The sequence below is a fragment of the Onychomys torridus genome, chromosome 17 (assembly GCF_903995425.1).
Source record: "Onychomys torridus chromosome 17, mOncTor1.1, whole genome shotgun sequence".
Lineage (NCBI taxonomy): Eukaryota > Metazoa > Chordata > Mammalia > Rodentia > Cricetidae > Onychomys > Onychomys torridus.
Window position 1 is genome coordinate 19,503,917 of NC_050459.1, and position 22,736 is coordinate 19,526,652.

A 22,736-nucleotide genomic window follows, 5' to 3' on the forward strand; every position below is an offset into this window, starting at 1 on the left:
AGGAAGACATCAAACTTTCACTATTTGCAGATGATATAATAGAATACATAAGTGACCCAAAAAAATTTACTGGGGAACTCCTACAACTGATAAACACCTTCAGTAATGTGGCAGGATACAAAATTAACTAAAAAAAAATCAGTAGTCCTCCTATATACAATTGATAAATGGGCCAAGAAAGAAATCAGAGAAACATCACCCTTTACAATAGCCACAAATAATATAAAATACCATGGGGTAACTCTAACAAAGCACATGAAAGACCTATATGACACAAACTTCAAGTCTTTGAAGAAAGAAATTGAAGAAGATACCAGAAAATGGAAAGATCTCTCATGCTCATGGATAGATAGAACCAACATAATAAAAATGGCAATCTTACTAAAAGCAATCTACAGATTCAATGAAATCCCCATCAAAATCCCAACACAATTTTTCACAGACCTCAAAAGAACAGTACTCAATTTCATGTGGAAAAATAAAAACCCAGGATAGCTAAAACAATCCTTCACAATGAAGCAACTTCTGGAGGCATCACTATCCCTGACTTCCAGCTCTACTATAGAGCTATAGTAATAATAATTTTAAAAAAAACAGCTTGGTGTTGGCATACAAACAGTCCATGTGGACCAATGGAATCGAAATGAAGACCCTGACATTAAGCCACACACCTATGGACATCTGATTTTTGACAAAGAAGTCAAAACTGTACAATGGAAAAAGAAATGGTGCTGGCATAACTGGATGTCAACATGTAGAAGAATGCAAATAGATTCATATCTATTTCCATGCACAAAACTCAAGTTCAAGTGGATCAAAGACCTCAACATAAATCCAGCTACATGGAATGTAATAGAAGAGAAAGTAGGAAGTACCCTTGAACACATTAACACAGGAGACGACTTCCTAAATATAACACCAGTAGCACAGACACTGAGAGCAACAGTTAATAAATGGAACTCCTGAAACTGAGAAGTTTCTCAAGGCAAAGGACATGGTAAATAAGACAAAACAATAGCCTACAGAATGGTAAAAGATCTTCACCAACTCTATATCTGGTGGAGGGCTGATCTTCAAAATATATAAAGAACTTAAGAAACTAAACATCAAAATACCAAACAATCTAATTTTTTTTAAATGGGCTACAGATCTAAACAGAGATTTCTCAACAGAATAATCTTAAATAGCTGAAAGACATTTAAGGAATTTCTCAACATCCTTAGTCATCAGGGAAATGCAAATCAAAATAACTCTGAGATACCATCTTACACCTGTCAGAATGGCTAAAATAAAAAAACACTGATGATAGCTTATGATGGAGAGGATGTGGAGCAAGGGGAACACTCCTGCAGTGTTGGTGGGAGTGCAAACTTGTACAGCCACTTTGGAAATCAATATGGCAACTTCTCAGAAAATTAGGAATCAATCTACCACAAGGACAGTTGCTCAACTATGTTCATAGTGGCATTATTCATAATAGCCAGAACCTGGAAACAACCTAGATGCCCCTCAACCAAAGAATAGATAAATAAAATGTGGGACATTTACACAATGGAGCACTACCCAGCAGTAAAAAACAATGGCATCATGAAATTTGCAGGCAAATGGATGGAACTAGAAAAATATAATCCTGTGTGAGGTAACCCAGACTCAGAAAGACAAACATGGTATGTAGTCACTCATAGGTGGATACTAGATGTAAAGCAAAGAATAATCATACTACAACCCACAGCTCCAGAGAAGCTAGCTAACAAGAAGCACCCTAAGAGGGATGCATGGATCATGTTGGGAAGGGGAAATAGATGAGATTTTCATGAGTAAACTGGGGGCAAGGAGGGCACAATAGAGGGGAGGGGAGGGGAGATGAGAATGTGAGAGAACAGGAAGGTCAAATTGGGGGAGAGAGAACAATGAAAGAGATATCTTGATAGAGGGAGACATTATGGAGTTAGGGAGAAACCTGGTGCTAGGGAAATTCCCAAGAATCCACAAGGATGACCTAGACTGCTAGCAGTAATAGAGAGGGTACCTGAACTGGCCTACTCTGGTGATCAGATTGGTGAATACCCCAGCTGCCATCATAGAGCCCTCATCTGGTAACTGATAGAAGCAGAGGCAGAGATCTACAGCCAAGCACCAAGCCAAGTACTGGGAGTCCAGTCAAAGAGAGGGAAGAGGGATTATATGAGCAAGAGGAGTCAAGATCATGATGGGGAAAATCTACAGAGACAACTGAACCAAACTCATAGGGAGTCATGAATTTAGACTGACAGCTGTGGAACCTGCATAGTACTAGACTAGGCCCTCTGCATACAGGAGACAGTTGTGTAGCTGGGTCTGTTTGAGGAGTCCCTGGAAGTGGGATCAGGATCTATCCCTAGTGCATGAGCCAGCCTTCTGGATCCCATTACCTATGATTGGACACCTTGCTTACCCCATAAATGGAGGAGGGACTTGGTCCTGCCTCAACTGAAGGTACCAGGCTTTTAACTCCCCATGGGAACCCTTACCTTTTTGGAGGATGGGATGGAGAGGTGGGTTGGAAGGAAAAGCTAAGGGGAGAGGGAGGAGGGATGAGAGAGGTATCTATGGTTGGTATGTAAAGTGAATTTTAAAAATTTCTTAAATTAAAAAAAGAAATACTGAAGAGAAGACTTTTAAGGATACAAAACAGTCTTAAATGTCTAACAAACGAAGAACAGAATACTGAACGTCATACATGAAGAGAGAAATAAGCAATACCCAAGAGACTCTAGAAAGAAAAGCTATAAGTTAATGAAATACAAATCACAACTAAGAACACAAATCTGAAAAAAATGACTGCAATCTATAACACATTTCAATAATCACTATAAATATTAATGGCTTCAAACTTCTAATTGAAAAACATAGACTAGGTGAATGTATTGAAAAACAAAATCTCTTGTCTACAAGAAAGTCATCTTAGCTTAGATAGGTGCCATGGGGATGGGAAATATATTCCATGTAGCCGGGTGTTGATGGTGCATGCCTTTAATCCCAGCACTTAGGAGGCAGAGGCAGGTGGATCTGTGTGAGTTCGAGGCCAGCCTGGGCTACAGAGTGAGTTCTAGGAAAGGCTCCAAAGCTACACAGAGAAACCCTGTCCCCAAAAGCATATATATATGGAGCAAGCAGTCATAGCTATTTTAGTATCTGACAAAATAGCCTGCAAACCAAAATTAATCAGAAGAGATAGGGAAGGAGACCGCTTGCTTATTAAAGGAAAGATCCACCCAAAAGGATATTACAATTCTGATCATTTATACACTAAACAGCAGGGCATCAAATTTCATAAAAGAAACACTAGCAACAACTAAGATCATATATTGACCCTGAAACATTGAAAATGAGAGTCTTCAGTATCCCTTTCTCACCAAGAGAAAGGTCATTGAGATAACCAATAGAGAGAGAAATGCTGGAATTAAACGATGCCAAGAATGAGATGGACCTAACAGACTTCTATAGACTAATCCATGTAAACACTAAAGAATATACTTGCTTCTCAGCAGCCCATGGAACGTTTTCCAAAACTGACTACATATTAGGTCAAAAAGCAAGTAAGAACAGACATTGATAAATTAAAATAACACCCCATATCCTATCTGACAGCCATGAATTAAAGCTGGCTATCAAGAACAAGAGGAATAGCAGAAAATACACAAATTCATGGAAGCTGAGCAACTCGCTACTGAATGAAATGGCACCAAGGCAGCTATCAAGAAGAAAACTAAAATAAAGTGAAAACACAACGTTCTCCAACCTTGGGACATAGTGAAGGCCGTTGTAAAAGGCAAGTTCACGGTGATAACAGCCTACACCAAATGCATGCTAATAAAACAACACAATAGAAAGTTCTGGAAAAACAAGAATAAATAAGAGCCAAAAAGAGTGAATGGGAAGAAATAAACTCAGGATGAAATAGAAACCAGCATAAAGAACACAGAAACCTAATGCTGGTTCTTTGTGAAAATCGACAAAATTGACAAACCTTTACCCAAATTAACAGAAACTGGAGAGAGATGATCCCAGTTAATAAGATCAAACAAAGATGAAAATGGAAACATTACAACAGACACCAAGGAGATTCACAGCACCATAAAGAAGACATACTTTAAATATATATATATATTCTCTATCAAACTGGAAAACCTAAAAGAAATGGATGCATTCTTTGATAGATACAACCTCTCGAGGTTAAATCCAGATGAAATAAGCAATGTAAGCAAACACCAGACCCCTAGTAAAATAGAATCAGTAATTTAAAATCTCCCAACCAAAAAAGCACTGGACCAGATAGATTTAGCACAGAATTCTACCAGACCTTCAAAGAAGATCTAGTGCCAACACTCCTCAAAGTATCCTGCAAAATAGAAACTGAAGGATTTTTTATAAGCTACAATTGGCCTCATACCTAAACTACACAAAGACTCAAAAGAGAAGGAAAATATATACCAATACCACACATTAAAATAGATGCAAAATTTCCCAATAAAATACTTGTAAGCAGAATTCAAGAACACATCAAAAATATTATTTACCATGATCAAGTTGGCTTCATCCCAGAGATGCAGGAATTGTTCAACATACATAAATCAACAAACTTAATCCACCTCACAGACAGACTGAAAGACAAAAATCACATGATCATCTCATTAGATGCAGAAAGCCCTTTGACAAAATCAAAATCCCTTCATGATGAAAGATCTGGAGAGACCATGGATAAAACTTGAAAAAAAAAAATCTTCCACACACGGTCAAACCAGATGGCTACATGTATAAGAATGCAAATAGAGCCACATTTATCATCATGCACAAAACTCAACTCCAAATGGATCAAAGACCTCAACATAAGGCCAGATACACTGAATCTGACAGAAGAGAAAGCAGAGAATAGTCTTGAACTCATTAGCACAGAAAAGACTTTCTGAATAGGACACAGAACAGATGCTAAGGACAATTAATAAATAGGACTCCATGAAACTGAAAAGCTTCTGTATGGCAAAAGGACACCATCCTTTGGACAAAGTGGCAGGTGACAGAATGGGGAAAAATTTAATAACTACACATCCAATAGATGGCTGATATCTAAAACATAAAAATAACTCCAAAAAACTAGACATTAAGAAAACATATAACCCAGTTGAAGAATAGGGTATAGTTCTAAACAGAGCTTTCAAAAGATGAAACACAAAGGGATGAGAAGCACTTAAAAGAAAAGTTTGACACCCTTAGCCATCAGGGAAATGCAAATCAAAGATACTTTGAGATTTCATCTTACACCAGTCAGAACAGCCAAAATCAAAACAGACAACAGCTTATGCTGGCAAGGATGTGGGGTAAGGGGCACACTCATCCATTGCTGATGGGAGTGCAAATTTGTATAGCCACTATGGAAATAAATAGGTGTGGCGGTTTTTTAGGAAGCTGGGAATATATTTACCTAAAGATCCAGCTATATTATTCTTGGGCATACTACAGAGGCATTTGCTCAGTGATGTTAATTGCTGCTCTATTCCTAATAGTTAGAAAATATAAACAGTCTATATGTCCATCCACAGATGAATACATCAGGAAAATGTGGTGTGTTTACACAGTGAAATGTTAAAACCAAATTAAAAAAACCAAAGTCATGATATTTGCAGGTAAGTGGATGGAACTAAAAAAAAAAAAAATCATCCTGAGTGAAGTAACACAGACTCAAATATGACAAATATATGTCTTCTCTCATATGCAGATGTTCTCTTTTAAGCATTCAATAAGCATGCTAGTATCTGAATAACCACAGAGGTTAGGAATAGAGTAAGGAACAACACAGGGAAGAATGATCTCCCAGGGAAAGGGAAATAGAATATATAGTTAGAGAGAAATGGGGAGACTGGAATGGGAGGATTGTGGTAGTTTGAAAGAAAATGGCCCCCATAGGCTCATAGGGAGTGGCAATATTAGGAGGTGTGGCCTTATTGGAGGAGGTGTGTCACTAGGGGGTGGGCTTTGAGGTCTCCAAAGCTCAAGTCAGCTTACTTACTACTACCTGCGGATCAAGATATAGGACTCTCAGCTCCTATGGACTAAACTTCTGAGATGGTAAGCCAGCACCAATTAATTGTTCTTTTATTACAAGAGTTGCAGTGGTTGTGACGTCTCTGTGCAGCAACAGAAACACTAACTAAGACAAGGATTAAATGAAGAGGGAGATGCAACACTGAAGTAAGTGAGGTAACATGGGGAAGGACAGCTAGCACTAAGGGCCATTTGAGGGGTCATATGGAAACCTACCACAATAGAGGTTTCTTAAAATACATACATATATATGGAATAAATCTAAGCAGAATCATCAAATAATGGAGGAGACAAAGCCCCAACTAAACATCTTATGCTTTAGAGCATAAGGACGATAACACAAAAGGCCTTCTAAAAAACCATATGGAAACCTACTACTGTAGAAGTTTCCTAAACATATACATATATGAAAGGAGTTTAAATGGAGTCACCACGTAATAGGAAAGCCAGTGCCCCAACCAGACATCTTACGCCACTAAGGAAACTCACCATTAGTAGGAATGAGTTACATCTTATTGAGTCATTGGCCAAAGTGGTCCCATGGAATCCCCCAAACATCACAGGTTATTGCCTGTTGGATGCTGTCCACCACCTACTGGTAAGGCCCTCTTGCTGAAGACAACACTTATGTCATTGAAGATGGAGAAACTGAGCTTGGGCTCAACTAGAAGTTTCATCCCTATGACAATCATTCATAATGCTGGGAGGTGCTCTGAAAACTATCATCAGCTACAAACCTTGTGACCTATGACAGCAATGTGTTAGCCCGGTATACTGGTACAGTAATGGCACAAATGTTATGAGAGTAACCACCCATGTTTTGATGGGATTATGGTCCACTCTATGGGATGGGACCCATACCAGATGCCTGAGACTAAATAGGTCATGGGCCGCAGGGGGGATCATCTATTGTGACAATTCTGCTTAAGGTACATAGCAATAAAATGACTTCTAATGGCATTTCTATACCTGTAGGTCAGTGCATCACTCAGCACACATCAGGAGTATTTTGCTTGTTTGTTTTTTCGTTTTTGTTTTGTTTTGTTTTTTGAGTGGATGGCAATTAAACAGAGACCTGCAGCTGGACAATATACAGACAATAAGAGACTCCAGGGCATTCATCCCTAAAATAGATGTGTCTTAATCCTCTTCTCAAGACTCAGGGATATATACAGAAGGAGAGTCAGAAAGATTGTAAGAGCCTGAAGTGGTGGATAACTCCATGAAAGCAGACACAACAAGGCAGATACACACATGGACTCAGAGAGACTGACAGCATACACAGGACCTGCACAGGTTCAAATGGAACAAAATCCCAGCATTGAAAAGGGGAAGCGGACACAAAATCCCACCTCTAACTAAGAAGACATCTGTAGTTGATATAGTATGTAACTGATAAGTTGATAAAACCAGTTTTCTCTTATGGAGTGTCACTAAATGTATCCAACCACACTCCAGGGCAGGCTACATGCCCAGGAGTAGTTGTCCAACATGATGTGGACTCCGTGGTTTGTTTGTTGGGGGGTTTTGTTTGGGGTGTGTGTGTGTGTGTGTGTGTGTGTGTGTGTGTGTGTGTGCACGCTTTTCAGTTTGTTGTGGTACTTTTGTCTTATTGGTTTGTTTGATTTGGTTTTCCCTTTTTGCTTTGTGAGAGAACATGAAATTGAGCGGTGAGGGGAAGGTGGGTATGACCTGAGAGAAGATGTGGGGGTGGGGTGGGGAGATAGGATACAATGAAAATGTATGAAAAAAAAAAAAAACAGAAAAGGCACAAATAAATAGCTTAATGGTGCAATTCAAAATTTGAGGAGGAGAAAAAACATACAACAAACACAAACCAGTAGGTGGTAAGAAATAATAAAGACCACAGCCGAAATGGATGAAGCATAAACAAAGAAAACGATACAAGGAATCGATGAATCTAGAAGCTGAGTCTTTGAGATGCTAAAGAAGACCGACAGACGCTTGGCCAACCAAGCCAAGAGAAAGGAAAAGAGGTTCCAAACTGACATTACCATACATGAATAGGGAAACACTATGAAGAAATTCGGGGACACTATAAAAAAATGCTTGAAAAACCTGTATTCTGTCAAGTTGGGAGATCTAAAAGAAGTGAATTCATTTACACATTCATTCAAATTACCAAAGTTACCCCAAGAGATCTAAACAGGCCCATAGCAAATTAGGGAATTAAAACACTTATAGATAGCCAGCCAAGTTAAAAAAAAAAAAAAAAAGCCAAGGCCCAGATGGAGCCATAGCAGAATCCAATCAGACTTTCAAAAATCTACAACCAAAACTCCTTAAATTATTCAAAAAATAGAGTATCTCCAAACTCATTCTGGTATTATTTTAATATCAAAACCAGGTAAAGATACACACATACACACACACACACACACACACACACACACACACACACACACACAGGAAAAAATTAAAAAGACAGACCAATAACCCTGATGAACACAGATGCAAAAATACTAGCCAACATGGACCAGGCATATACCAAGATCAGCCACTATGATCAAGTTCGCTTTATCCCCAAAATGCAGAGATGGTTCAACATATGTAAGTCAGTAAATGTAATCAATCATATAAATGCACTCAGTAGATGGAGAAAGAGACTCTGATAAAAATAAATCCAACTGCCTTTCATGATGAAAGTCCTAGAGAGGAGGACTAGAGGGAACATCCCTGAACATAAAGGCTACATATGACACCCCCACAGCCAACATCACCCTAAGTGGAATAAACCTTGAAGCAATCCTGTTGAAATCAGAAATGAGACACGTTCTCCATTATCCCCACTCCCTTTCAGTATAGTGCTTGAAGCACTACCCGAAGCAATAAGTCAGTCACATCAATTCATGGGATGCAGGTAGGAAAAAGAAGACGTCAAATTATCCCTGTTGGCAAATGACATGATACTATACATAGGAGATCAGAAAATTCTACCAGAAAATTTCTAGAATTAATCAACAATTTCAATGAAATGGAAGGATACAATATTAACTTACAGAACTCAGTAGCTTTTCCATCCACCAACAAACCTCCTCAAAAAGAGCTCATGGGCACACTTGCATTTATAATAGCCTCAAAGATATCAAAGATCTTGGGATAACCCTGCCCAAGCAGATGAGACCTCAGCAATGAAAACTTTCAAATCTCTGAAGAAGGATATTTAGGAAGACAGAAAACAGAAAGATTTCCCATGTTCATGTAGCTGTATAAGTAATATTGTGAACATGACCATCTTCCAAAAGCAGCTACTTATTCAATGGGAATACTAATCAAAATAGCCCCCAAATTCAACAACGCTCCATAATAAAAAAAGAAAAAGCCAGAGCCTCGACCACACTGAACAGGAAAACCCTACAGCAGTCCTCTAGAACAACCAGAAGTCTGCCCACTCCACCTCTTTTATTCAAATATATTTGAAGTCTTAGTCATAATAGTAAGATCAGAGACACATTAAGAGCTTCCAGCGGCGGGGGTGGGGGGGTGGGGGGGTGGGGGGGTGGGGGGGTGGGGGTGGCGCACGCCTTTAATCCCAGCACTCAGGAGGCAGAGGCTGGCAGATCTCTGTGAGTTCAAGGCTAACCTGGTCTACAGAGTGAGATCCAGGACAGGCACCAAAACTACAGAGAAACCCTGTCTCGAAAAACTCAAAACCAAATAAACAAACAAAAAAGAGCTTCCAAACAGGAAAGGAAGAAGTCAAAATATACATTTTTGTAAAACAAAAACATTGTTGGACATTTAGGAAAAGAAGCAAAAAGAACTCTACCCAAAAAACCATAAATAAATATGAAAATATAAAATTCAGTGCTTTTTAGCATGTTTCAGTTTTTGTGACTGATTATTCATTGTATGAATTAGTATGTTACATAGGACATTTTCACAGATGTATTGTTCAGTGAGCATATCCCCTTCCACATCCTCTATCTTCCCCTTCCTTGCTCTTCCCTTCTCCCATCAGTCTCCTTGTTCCCTAATCTTACTGCCATGTCAGATTTACATACATGGTTATGTACTTATACAGAATATCAGAACTACATATGAGAGAAAATGTGCTGTATTTGTCTTTCTGAGACTAGCTTAATTCACCTAATCGGATCACCTCCAGTCACATCCATTTTCTACAAATGATACAACTTCATTCATTGGCTTCTTTATATGCAAATAACAAGACACCTGCAGAACTCACAACAGCAATCCCATTCACAGTCTTACAAACACACAGGAATAAATCTAATCAAGAAAGTGAGTAAGGCACCAGAAAAAAAAAATGAAAAGGCATCCTACTTTCATAAGCTAGAATTTGGTAAATATGCTCACTCTAATCAAACTGAGGGAAAGCTTGCCATCCCTACCAAATTAACAATGACATTCTTCAGAGAAGTAGAAAAAAAAAATCTAAATTGTCAATAGTGCCACAGCAGACCATAAAAGCCAAAGAAATTCTAAATAAAAAGAATGAAGCAGAAAGCCACCACCCTGGCCGAGTACTAAATACACAAACGAGTTATAACACCGAAATGCGGTGGCACTAACGAAGAGAGCTGTGGAGCGTGGTGTGCGGATCAGAGGAGCCAGGGATAAACTTGAGGGTTACAGTCCATGACGTTTTGTAGCAGAGAGGAAGTATGCGAAATAAAGATGAAAACTACTATGTGGCATGACACAAGGGGCAAAGTATCCGAAATCCTACAGAGGGAGAGGGAGAGGGGAGAGAGGGAAGGAAGGGGAAGGGAAGGAGGGAGAGGGAGAGGGGAGAGAGGGAAGGAAGGGGAGGAGGGAGGGAGGGGGAGAGGGGAGAGAGGGAAGGGAAGTAAGGGGAAGGGAAGGAGGGAGGGGGAGGGGAGAGAGAGAAGGAAGGGGAAGGGAAGGAGGGAGAGGGAGAGGGGAGAGAGAGAAGGAAGGGGAAGAGAAGGAGGGAGGGAGGGAGGAAGGGAGGGAGGGAGGGGGAGAGGGGAGAGGGGGGAGAGAGAAGGAAGGGGAAGGGAAGGAGGGAGAGGGAGAGGGGAGAGAGGGAAGGAAGGGAAGGAGGGAGAGGGAGAGGGGAGAGAGAGAAGGAAGGGGAAGGGAAGGAGGGAGGGGGAGGGGAGAGAGGGAAGGAAGGGGAGGAGGGAGGGAGGGGGAGAGGGGAGAGAGGGAAGGGAAGTAAGGGGAAGGGAAGGAGGGAGGGGGAGGGGAGAGAGAGAAGGAAGGGGAAGGGAAGGAGGGAGAGGGGAGAGAGAGAAGGAAGGGGAAGGGAAGGAGGGAGGGGGAGGGGAGAGAGAGAAGGAAGGGGAAGAGAAGGAGGGAGGGAGGGAGGGAGGGAGGGGGAGAGGGGAGAGGGGGGAGAGAGAAGGAAGGGGAAGGGAAGGAGGGAGGGAGGGAGGGAGGGAGGGGGAGAGGGGAGAGGGGGGAGAGAGAAGGAAGTGAAGGAGGGAGGGAGGGGAAGAGGGGAAAGAGGGAAGGAAGGGGAAGGGAAGGAGGGAGGGAGGGAGAGGGGAGAGAGAGAGAAGGAAGGGAAGGAGGGAGGGAGGGGGAGAGGGGAGAGAGGGAAGGAAGGGGAGGAGGGAGGGAGGGGGAGAGGGGAGAGAGGGAAGTAAGGGGAAGGGAAGGAGGGAGGGGGAGAGGGGAGAGAGAGAAGGAAGGGGAAGGGAAGGAGGGAGGAGGAAAAGAAGAAGCAGATTACACCAGCCAGCTCAGCTGAGGTAATCTACAGGATTTGTCTCGGGCTGCCTGGAGATGGACTCAAGGGGAAAACCCAAGAGCGGTGTGAGAAGTCTCAGGAATGGCAGTCGGGGGCTGTACGTGGTTGTAGCCATAGTCGCTTCCGTTTGCCAAGCCCATCTTCCTGTCTGTGTGATTGGTCCCTTTTAGTCTGTGGAGAGCACACCCCCGGTAAAGGTGGTTTTCAAAAGAAAACTTTTGGGCTGCAGAGATGGCTCAGAGGTTAAGAGGACTGACTGCCCTTTCAAAGGTCCTGAGTTCAATTCCCAGCACCCACATGGTGGCTCACAACCATCTGTAATGAGATCTGGCGCCCTCTTCTGGTGGGCAGGGATACATGCAGACAGAATACTGTATACATAATAAATAAATAAATCTTTTTTAAAAAAGAAAACTTTTGGGTTGGGGATTTAGCTCAGTGGTAGAGTGCTTGCCTAGCAAGCACAAGGCCCTGGGTTCGATCCTCAGCTCAAAAAAAAAAAAAAAACTTTTAAGAGTAATTTAACAATAAAGAAGGAGGACTTGTTCTACAAGATAGTAACAATCCCCCCTTTTTTAATGGAACATGCAAACCAGTAATTCATGCCCATGTGTATATTGTATTTAAAGGGATTTGCATTATCACTGTAGATAGTGCAGTACCCAAAAGCACTGTATTCTGGACTGTGTGCATTCACTGTGTTGTCAGGACACACAAATGCTCAAAATTACCTGAAGTTCACTCCACAGTGTATGACTGGTTCCCTCATCATACTGCTAACCCCATGGGAAAGCTATGTCCTAAAAATGACGGGTTGGATTGATGACAGATTAAATTCAAACATCCAGTTATGAAATCGTTCATAGCAGTACTCCACACGGTACTCAGTTTAGACATGTAACATTCCAACAAAGAAAGGCTAAAACAATGAGTTTGTTATCCATTTCTCTAGATGACATACTCACTTGTTCGGAGCCACAATCACAGATTTCATTTCCCTCCACTATTCCATTTCCACAGATGGGTCTTGGACTAACTTGCATTTGTGGCTTATTCTGAAGGCATTTGGCACCCACATTAGATATAAAATGTTCAAAGTCACTCAAACTGCAATTGCTAAACACCTTCATACCTGTAGATTGCCTAAAAATGAATTCATATACTGTCATTAGCTGAAAGCATCTCAAAGCATAGCCCCATATCATATGTTAGCTTCACGATATTGTTTAATAGATGATAGCAAATGCTCCTAATAAGTGTTCATAATTATTCTGGAGGAGGTCATGTGATTTTTATTCACCACATTTTGTTACTTAAAAAAATAAATACAAATCAATAGTAAAAGACATGATTTTATAATAGATTAAAGGACTCGATTAGATACTACCAAATGAAAGAAAGGAATCAAGTTAATAAAATTAGAGATCGAAAGAAAATTATGAAGACAGACTCCAATAAAATCAGAATATCACTAGGGGAAATCTGGAAGAAATAGATAAACTTCTAAATGCATGTAATCTACCAAAATTAAAGCCAAAAGATGTCAACAATTTATATAAATCTGTAAACGGCATTGAGAGTAATTAAATCTCCCCATAAACAAAACCTCAGGACCAAGTATACTCCCTGCTAAATTCTCTAATATCAAGAGTTTCTCAGCTGTTCCACAAAACAGAAAGATAAGAAACATTTCCATACTCATTCTATGAAACCAACCTTCCCCTCAGACAAGAACTGAATAACGATACAGCAACAGAACAATTTCTCTGAGGAACAGAGATGCAAAATTTCTCAACCAAAGAATTACAAACAGAATTTAAGACCATCTTAAGAAGACAGTATGTCACAATTAAGTTAGTTTCATCCCAGGAATGCAAGGTTAATTCAACATATACATATCAATAAATGTAAAGTACCTTAAAAATAGAATTGTGGGCAGCAATCACGTGATTATTTCAAGAGATGCAAAAATGTCATTTGACAAAGTTCAACATATCTTTATGATAAAAATCCTGAAGAAACTAGAAGCAGTTGGAACATACATAAAGACTTCGGGAGACAAACCTATGACCAACATTATTCTGAATGGAAAAATATTGAGACCTTTTCTTGTCAGGTCTGGAACAAGGGTCCCCACTCTTTGTCCTTTTGTTTAGTAGTGTTTGAAGTCTCAGCTAGAGCACCAAGAAAGAAGAAAGAGCAGGGTGTGGCGGCACGTGTCTGCAGGTAGATTTCTGTGAGCTCGAGGCTAGCCTGGTCTACATAGTGAGACCCTGTCTCAAAAACAAAGAGATAAAGAGGGGTCTGGAGGAATGTCTCTGCAATTAAGAGGGCATGATGACCCAAGATAGGTTCCCAGAACCCACATGGGGTGGCTCACAACTGTGTGTGATTCCAGCTCCATGGAGATCCACCTCTTCTGGCCTCCACAGGTACACACACACACACACACACACACACAGCATTTAAAATAAAATATTTTTTAAAGAAAAGAGAAAAATAAAATGGAACAAAATTAGGAAAGAAAAATGTCAAACTATCCCTCTTTACAGATGACATTCTATACTTGAAAGACCCCACAGACCCCATCAGAAAACATTTATATCTGATAAACACTTTCAATAAAATTGCAGGACCCAAAATCAAGATACAGAAAATAGTCTCTCTCTGTCTCTGTGTCTGTCTGTCTCTCTCTCTCTCTCTCTCTCTCTCTCTCTCTCTCTCTCTCTCTCTCTCTCTGTGTGTGTGTGTGTGTGTGTGTGTGTGTGTGTGTGTGTGTGTGTGTTGAACTTTCTGAGAGAAAAAAATAGAAAAAGATCACATTGGCAATAGTTAAAAAAAAAAAAAAAGAAAGAAAGAAAGAAAAAACCTAGTAGCAATAAGCCTGCTGAGGGTGAAAGAGCGTCACCATGGAAAAAATGAACTATTGCGCCCATAGATCACGTCCTTGATCAGCCCACATCGGGGAAGCTTCAGTTTGCAGTAAAGGGAAATTACACCCTCAGCAGGATAATGTGCAGAGAGAGCGGGAGACTTTGGAACCCTCGGTCCTAAATGGGACATCTCCATCACACCCCTCCCCCGGGGCTCAGGGAGCCAGCTGAAAGGGGAGGCGGAAAGATTGTAAGAGGCAGATGTGGCGGGTGACTCTGAAGAAACAGCGCTTTCCTGACACCCAAGTGCTGATGCTCTACAAACTCATAGAGACCTCGGTAGCACAAAGGAGGCCTGTGCAGGTGCAAGCTAGATAGCATCCCAGCACTGGGAGAGGGAAGCGGACACACAGTCAAGACGGTCTCTGCAATCGATACCCACTAACAGGCGGAAAACCAGTTTTCTCCAGTGGAGTCTCACTGGGTGTATGTTGATACATCCTCCAGGGCAGGCCCTGTTCCCAGAAGCAGTTTGGCCAGCACAGAATGAACTCAATGGCAGCTTTGTCTTTTTTCCTTCTTAGACTTTTTCTTAAGTAAAAGAATAGCCATTTAAATACTAGCAAAGCAAATCCCAGAAGGTTCAACCTATTTTTGCAAAGTAACACAAGCACCACACATTTGAATTGAGCCTCCAGCTGACACTCCTTGTTTGTTTGTTTGTTTGTTTGTTTGTTTGTTTGTTTGTTTTCCACATCAAACTAATCAAGTAAACACAAAAGCTCTGCCTTAAAATAAATAAATAAATAAATAAATAAATAAATAAATAAATAAATAAATAAATAAACGACATGGGGAGGGCTGGAGAGATGGCTCAGCGGTTAAGAGCACTGGCTGCTCTTCCAGAGGTCCTGAGTTCAATTCCCAGCAACCACATGGTGGCTCACAACCACCTGTAATAAGATCTGGTGACCTCTTCTGGCCTGCAGGGACACATGCAGGCAGAATAATAATAAATAAATAAATCTTAAAAAAAAAAAAAACAACCTTTAAAAAAAAAAAGCCAGGTGGTGGTGGCAGCAGCAGCGGTAGTGGCGCACACCTTTAATCCCAGCACTCGGGAGGCAGAGGCAGGTGGATCTCTGTAAGTTCAAGGCCAGCCTGGTCTACAGAGTGAGTTCCAGGAAAGGTGCAAAGCTGCACAGAGAAACCCTGTCTCAAAAACCAAAAAAAAAAAAGACATGTGTTATCATCTTCAAACATATTTTAAAGGATCCTTGCTGGAAAAATAGATACATTTCACACAATACATATCTAAGGAACATTCCTTGACCTGTGTATTGCACATTGAACTTGTCCGCCTTGACTGGAATTGTTAATAGTATTGCTCACATTCTACTGCTCTCATGTTTAAGGTGAAGGTACATATTTTGTCATGAGCTTGATCTCCTCATAGTTCATTTAGACTGTAAGGAAACACTACACTTAACATAAAATAAACACAACTAACAAGCATTTTTGGAAAACTCACACAGCTGTCGGAGCCATGACGCAGACAGTTTCTGGGCAGTGGCATTTCGCTGGGTCATCGTATGATATTCCCAGACTGAGACCAAGCATCTGGGTGACGACAACAGAAAAGGCCTCCAGAGTCATGTTCTTGGGGTACTAAAGCGACAAAGGGGTCCAAAAGAGAAGGCACCGTTGAATGATAAAAGGACTTTTCCCAGTTGGGGCCCTTTTATTTTGTATCAAATCCTTCACAGTAATGGACATGTTTCTTTGGATGGGTGAAAACCTGGAGTTCCTCTTAGGAAAGGTACTGATACAAGCATCCAGTCAGTGTTGAGCTCTGTGCATTTCCCATTTTTTAACTCTATTCTCTTCCATTGCTAATATTTATCTCTGTCTTAATTACAAAGGGATTACCTAAGTTTTTATATAAACCATATATATCCCTCCCCCTTCTTAATCTTCAAGACTATCCTGGCTTTCCAAAAGTTAAATAGATTTTGTAAAAAGCCTCATTCTTGAAGCGTGTCTCCCCAGTGACTCCCCCTCACCCAGCGTCCTGCCTCCCCTGCGCAGTCCTAGGTTCTCATCTAGGCCTGGCCAACAGACTGTAACCACGGTCACTCCTCCATCACTTCAGTGCCGACATCTCACACCCTCTACAGATTGGATAAGAACATACCATTGTGACTCCTGCAGAGTATTTCTCAGTACACATCTTTCCAGGATACGTTGCTCCCACATAATTTGGGTACTCGTTATAACTAAACACATAAACACACATTTGTAATTAATCCCAGTGAGCAACTGACCTGTGAGAATTCTTGAAAATTTAAGGGCCCTAATTCAGAAAAATCCTACTCTGAAGTAAGTCAATGTTCATTGGTTAAATATGTCCCTAATTGTGGGAATTTAGAGGAGTCTCAACTACACTGGACTCCATGCTCCGATCTACAAACCACACAAAGCACCCACGTCTCTCTGCTGGCCTTGTCGCTCTCCTCACCTGTGGTTGAGGTAAGCCAAGTCACGGCTCTGATGTTTGGATCAAACACTTTTTCTCCAGTGCTAACAACAAAACTCGCTGCATGGAAACAATGTGCCACTTTTTTTTTTTTGTAGAGAATGTGACAGTGTCTTAGGGGAAGGACTTTATTATTTCTTAGCTCACCATTTTTACCCAGCTTGGAGAAAGAAGGAGCTCGAGGTCAGTGAGCCCACTATCTGATCTCACAAAAGCTCATGCCTGCGATAACATCCTCAAGAAGGCTGAGGGGAGGTGCTTAGTGTATTTCACACCACAAGAAGGCAAGAAAATGAAGGTGGGGGGGACCAACGGCTGTTCTGCTGATGTGCCTAGGGCCAAGTACCACAATGCAGAACAGAGACACACGACGGCTTTACAAAAGCTAAGAGGAAAACATACATCCTCTCGCCTCTCCAATCACCATCAGCTATGAGCCAAGAAGGGCTTTGTTTAACAGGTCAAAAGCATGAGGCCTGGTGCACTCACATGCACACACTCACATGCATGCACTCACATACTCACATACACACACCAAACAAAAAAACACACACACAAACTTGCTTAATACATGAGACTGGGGCAGGGAGATTAAGGGGGTGGATGTGAGTATGTACACATGTGGAGGCCAAAGGTCAACCCTCAGAAGCCGGCCATCTTTTTTTTTTCCAGTCTCACTGGGACCTGGAGCTGGCTGACTAGGCTAGGCAGGCTGACTGATTGAAAATCCCTCATCAACGCCGTCCCTGCCTTCCTGGCACTGAGGTAACAAGTGCCACCACACTTGGCTTTTCACGTGGCCTCAAACTCAGTCCTCATGCTTGCACAACAAGTGCTGTACCTACACTGTGTCACAATTCCTTAAGGCCAGACTCCCCTGCCAAGAGCGAGCAGAAGACACAGGCCCCCAGATGCAAGAAGTTCAAAGGATTCTTAAATTGTACAGTCCTGAGGCATAAATGTCAAGTCAAACAATCAAAAGGATGAAGCAAAAAAAGAGAATGTTCTTAAAAAGGCAGGAGAAAATGTCACTTTACATATAAAGGAATCTATCACACTAATGCCCGAGCCTCCTCATCAGACATATTACAAGCAGACCAAGTGAGGATGGGTAGTTAAAGAAAATGAATTCCCAACTAATAAATAATGCTGCACCCCCAACCTAACCTTCAGAATGAAGACAAGGACTTCCTCCTCAGGGAAGCACAGACCGGGGGTACTTCCCCATACCAGCCTGACTGCCCCAGAAACATTCAAGGTGTCCTGCACCAGAGGATGGATGCATGAAGGTAAAATCCATCACAGAACATACAGGTACAGAACTCATGGAGGGGCAGACAGGGACCGACTGTACTCCTGCCCCATCTCCACACTCACAGGCTTGGTTCTGGTCTAGACGCTCCTGCATTGGCCCAACCCGAGGCAGGTTAGCATCTTTCATCAGCCACATTACCAAGGAAACAAGTCCACATAACCAATATTTGAAACAAAGCATTTTTGCTGGCTTGTTTATTTGCTTTGGAGATGTGTGTGTGTGTGTGTGTGTGTGTGTGTGTGTGTGTGTGTGTTCATTATATATTATCAATTGCAAATTTATAAAAGTTGATCAAATTCTATAGGGTTGCCTTTTAATTCTGCTGAGTGTTTCCTAGGCAGAAGCTCTTTATTTAGTTCCATGTAACCCCATTAATTTGGTTTGTTTCCAAGGCTGTGGTTGGCTGGTTGGCTTGGAGAAAGGGTTTCAGGTAGCCCAGGCTGGCTTTGGACTCCCTATATAGCCGGGGAAGATTCTGAACTTCCAGTACCCCCATCTCTCTCTCTCAAGTACTGGGAATACGGCACACACCACCACATCAGTTTATGTAGTTCTGAGGCTTGCCAGCCTTATCAATGGATGGGTGCTAAGCAAGTGCTCTACAACTATGTTGCACACTGCTTCTGACGTTCCATCAAAAACAAAAAATCCTACCTCTGAACAACATCACTGAGCTTCTCCCCGTTTCTGGCAGTTCTTTTGTGGCTTCGGTATCTTAGTCAGGGCTACTACTGTTGTGATGAAACATCATGATTAAAAGCGAGTCGGGAAGGAAAGGGTTATTTGGCTTGCACCTCCACATCACAGTTCATCACTGATGGAAGTCAGGACAGGAACTCAAGCAGGGCAGGATCCTGGAGGCAGGTGCTGATGCAGAGGCCACGGAAGGTGCTGCCTACTGGCTTGCTCATCATGCCTTGCTCAACCTGCTTTCTTACAGAACCCAGAACCACTAACCTATGGGTGGCACCACCCACAATGGGCTGGGCCCTCTCATCGCACTTAAGAAACCGCCTACAGGCCTGCCTGCAGCCTGATCTTATGGAGGCATTTTCCCAACTGAGGTTTCCTCCCCTCAAACAACTAACTTGTGTCAAGTTGACATAAAACTAGCCAGCACATTCTGATGTTGTATTTAAGTCCTTTTCAAAGACTATTTTTAACTATATGTATGTGTATGTGGGGGTGGGGGGGCAAGGATGTCCTCTTGAGCACAGGTCCCCCTCAGAAGCCAGAAGCATTGGATCCCCTGGAGCCACCAGACATGGCTGCTGGCACTGGAACCCAGTCAGCCAGAAAAGCAGTTAGGTTCCCTTAACTGCTGAGTCACCTCTGCAGCACTACATTTACATCTCTGATGTTATCTGAATTTGTTTTCTGTATGGTAAGATAGAACAACCTCATTGCATTGTTGGGAATATGGATATCCAGTTTTCCAATATCATTTATTAAGGAGAATGCCTTCCTCACAGTATGTTTTTCCCAACTTGGTCAACAGTCAGTTTGTTTCAACAGACACGTGGCTTCTAGTGTGTTCTGCAGAGCCCTAGTCTAGGTGTTAGAATTACGCCAGCCTCGGAATGAGTTTAGAAATAGTGCTTCCTCACTCAATCCTAAAAGGGATGATGGTTCCGTCAGTTTCCTCCCCTTGTGGCTCTGGAAACTGTGCAAGAGGAGGCAGAAAGACTGTAAGAGCCAGAGGGGATGGGAGACACCAAGGAAAAGATGCCTTCTAGACACCAGACGGATGCACATGTGAACTCAGAGACTCGGGCGGCATGCACAGGGCCTGCACATGTCTAACCCAGATAAGGTCCCAGAGGGGAAGCAGACATGAGGCCCCATCCCTACTCCAGACACTATCCCCAATTGATAACTGATTGCAAAGGAAAAATTCTTTTCTCCAATGATATCTCACTAAATATACAAATCACTCTTAAGGGCAGGCCCCATGCCCAACAGTAGATAGCCAACACAAAACGAACCCAATCATATTTTTGGAGGGTTATTATTATTGTTGTTATTCTGTTTGTCTTATTCTGGTTGGTTTGCTTTCATTGGATGCTTGTGTGTTTTCTAATGAGAGAAACAAAGATAGGCTGTGGATCTGGGTGGGTAGGGATGTGGGGAGGACCTAGGAGGAGTTGGGGAAGGAGAGAAACCACAATCATAATGTACTTTAAAAATCTCTTTTCAATAAAAAATTGCTTCCCCTTTAATTTTTTTGCAGTTGTTTATGAATGATTAATATTATCCCTTTATGTGGGATAGTTAATCATTATTTAATAATTCATTTATCTAGTTTGGGGAACTCTGTTGGCTTCTTCCCCTTTGTTGTTCTAAGGAAAGGACTAACTTCTAAAACTTTTAAGACCAAAATAGGTGAGTTTAGACTTACTGTGTTCTTATTTTATGAGAGGTTAAAAACCAGTTGTGTGTGTGTGTGTGTGTGTGTGTGTGTGTGTGTGTGTGTGTGTGTTGTGTCTTTACCCGTTACACTGGGTAGGTATAAATGATGTGTGATGGGGAACCAGGTGACTCACATCCGTTCCCTGGCTGGAAACATTCCTGTTTCGGGGGGCCTCTGGGGATTCCTAGAGGAAATGATAGTCACCTTAATGCTTTCTGCTCCATGTTGCCTCATCTTGAAGGGCAGCTATACTCCATACTTGCTCTGGGAAGCCATGATGCCTGACCCAGGAGTCTCTTGCTCCCTTATTTCTTCTGCTTTTAGACTTACTGCAAGTATGGGAAATATAGGCCAGTCTCACCACAAGCTGAAAGAGGGAAAAGCTTTGGCCTAAATGGACATCGAGGAAAGCATTTCCATCAGCAAAAGCACCCATCTCCCCCCTCCGGTAGTTTAGTTCTAAACATGTAAGGAAAAATATTGTCTTAAGTCCACGTGACAAATGTCACCTTTAGCCCCTTGGAGTATGGTGCTACTAAGCCTTTCTCATCTCTTAAAGAGACGGGATGAACTTTCCACTTGATTTTTGCTGTTCCATTTTTACTGCGTGTTCCTGGACTTCATGTAGCTGTCATACGTGTCTCTGTTAACTTTCATGTGTTGTTTTGTGTCCCAAAGTAGAACTAAGTAACAAAACCTATGGCCTCTTCAATTTTTCATTTATTTTGTGCACTGAAATCATTATTAGTTTTTATTATATATTGTTGGCATGTCCAGTTAAAATGCAATTGTGCATTGTAATTATGAATGTAAATGTGAGTATTCTAGTGGTATATTAAAAGGCCCAATAAACATTAGCTACCTTATCATCTTGTGTACTCTAAACCTCTTAAAAATCTATCAAAATAGTATCTGGGTCTATTAAGTGTTCTATGAAAGTTTAAACTGCTATTTGTTTATATAAAACACTCATTGGAATGATAAGATGAAAATTTTATTAAGCTATAAAAGCCAATGTATATGCATAGATTTTTATAAGGAATTCTTTCCAAAATAGGTTCCAAAGGAAAAAATTTATTTAAAATTTTATTTGTTAATAGTCATTGGTAACATAAAAATCTCAGGACATAAAAATGCTAACATTAACCAAAGTACTTCTAAGTGATGTGTCTTAAAAATCTTCATTAGACTAATTGCTATGTATTTATTTTTCAGGAATATTCTTAATATTATTTGCTTATTAAGACATTTAAATTATATATGTAATACATTTAAATTATATATATATGTAATATATACTCACCTAAAAGATCTTTTTTTTCTTTTTTTTTTTTTTTTTTTTGCCAGAGCTGAGCACCGAACCCAGGGCCTTGTGCTTGCTAGGCAAGCGCTCTACCACTGAGCTAAATCCCCAACCCCCCTTAAAGATCTTTTTAGAATTTCTTTTTCACAGTGAGGTTTACTGGAAATATAATCCTGACACACATTCAAAATCTGGATGTTATCTTCTCTAACTAAAGGACATGTTGAAAACCAAGCTATTGGTGTTTGCTCAGCTGACTAAAGCCTTGTCAACCATCAGGTCAGGCTCCCTGCTTTTAAAAGTTTACTTCAGACCAGTGGTCCTCAACCTTCCTAAGGTTGCGACCCTTTAACACAGTTCCTCATGTTGCAGTGACCCCCAACCATAAAGTTATTTACATTGCTACTTCACAACTATAATTTTGCTACTGTTATGAATAGTAATGTAAATACCTGATATGCAAGATATCTGATATGTGACCCTCCAAAGGCTGAGAACTACTGCGTTAGACCCT

The 22,736-nt window shown here is 41.3% G+C and overlaps 1 protein-coding gene across 1 annotated transcript in view; it reads right to left on the reverse strand.

The window, feature by feature from the left end:
• Adam32 (ADAM metallopeptidase domain 32) overlaps positions 1-22,736 on the reverse strand; it is a 102,963-nt gene that overhangs the window by 42,606 nt on the left and 37,621 nt on the right. The window contains exons 11-13 of the mRNA XM_036166914.1: positions 16,853-16,934; positions 16,190-16,326; positions 12,751-12,928 (exon numbers count right to left, since the gene is read on the reverse strand). Of these exons, the coding sequence (XP_036022807.1) occupies positions 12,751-12,928; positions 16,190-16,326; positions 16,853-16,934 (397 nt within the window). The remainder of the gene's footprint in view (positions 1-12,750; positions 12,929-16,189; positions 16,327-16,852; positions 16,935-22,736) is intronic.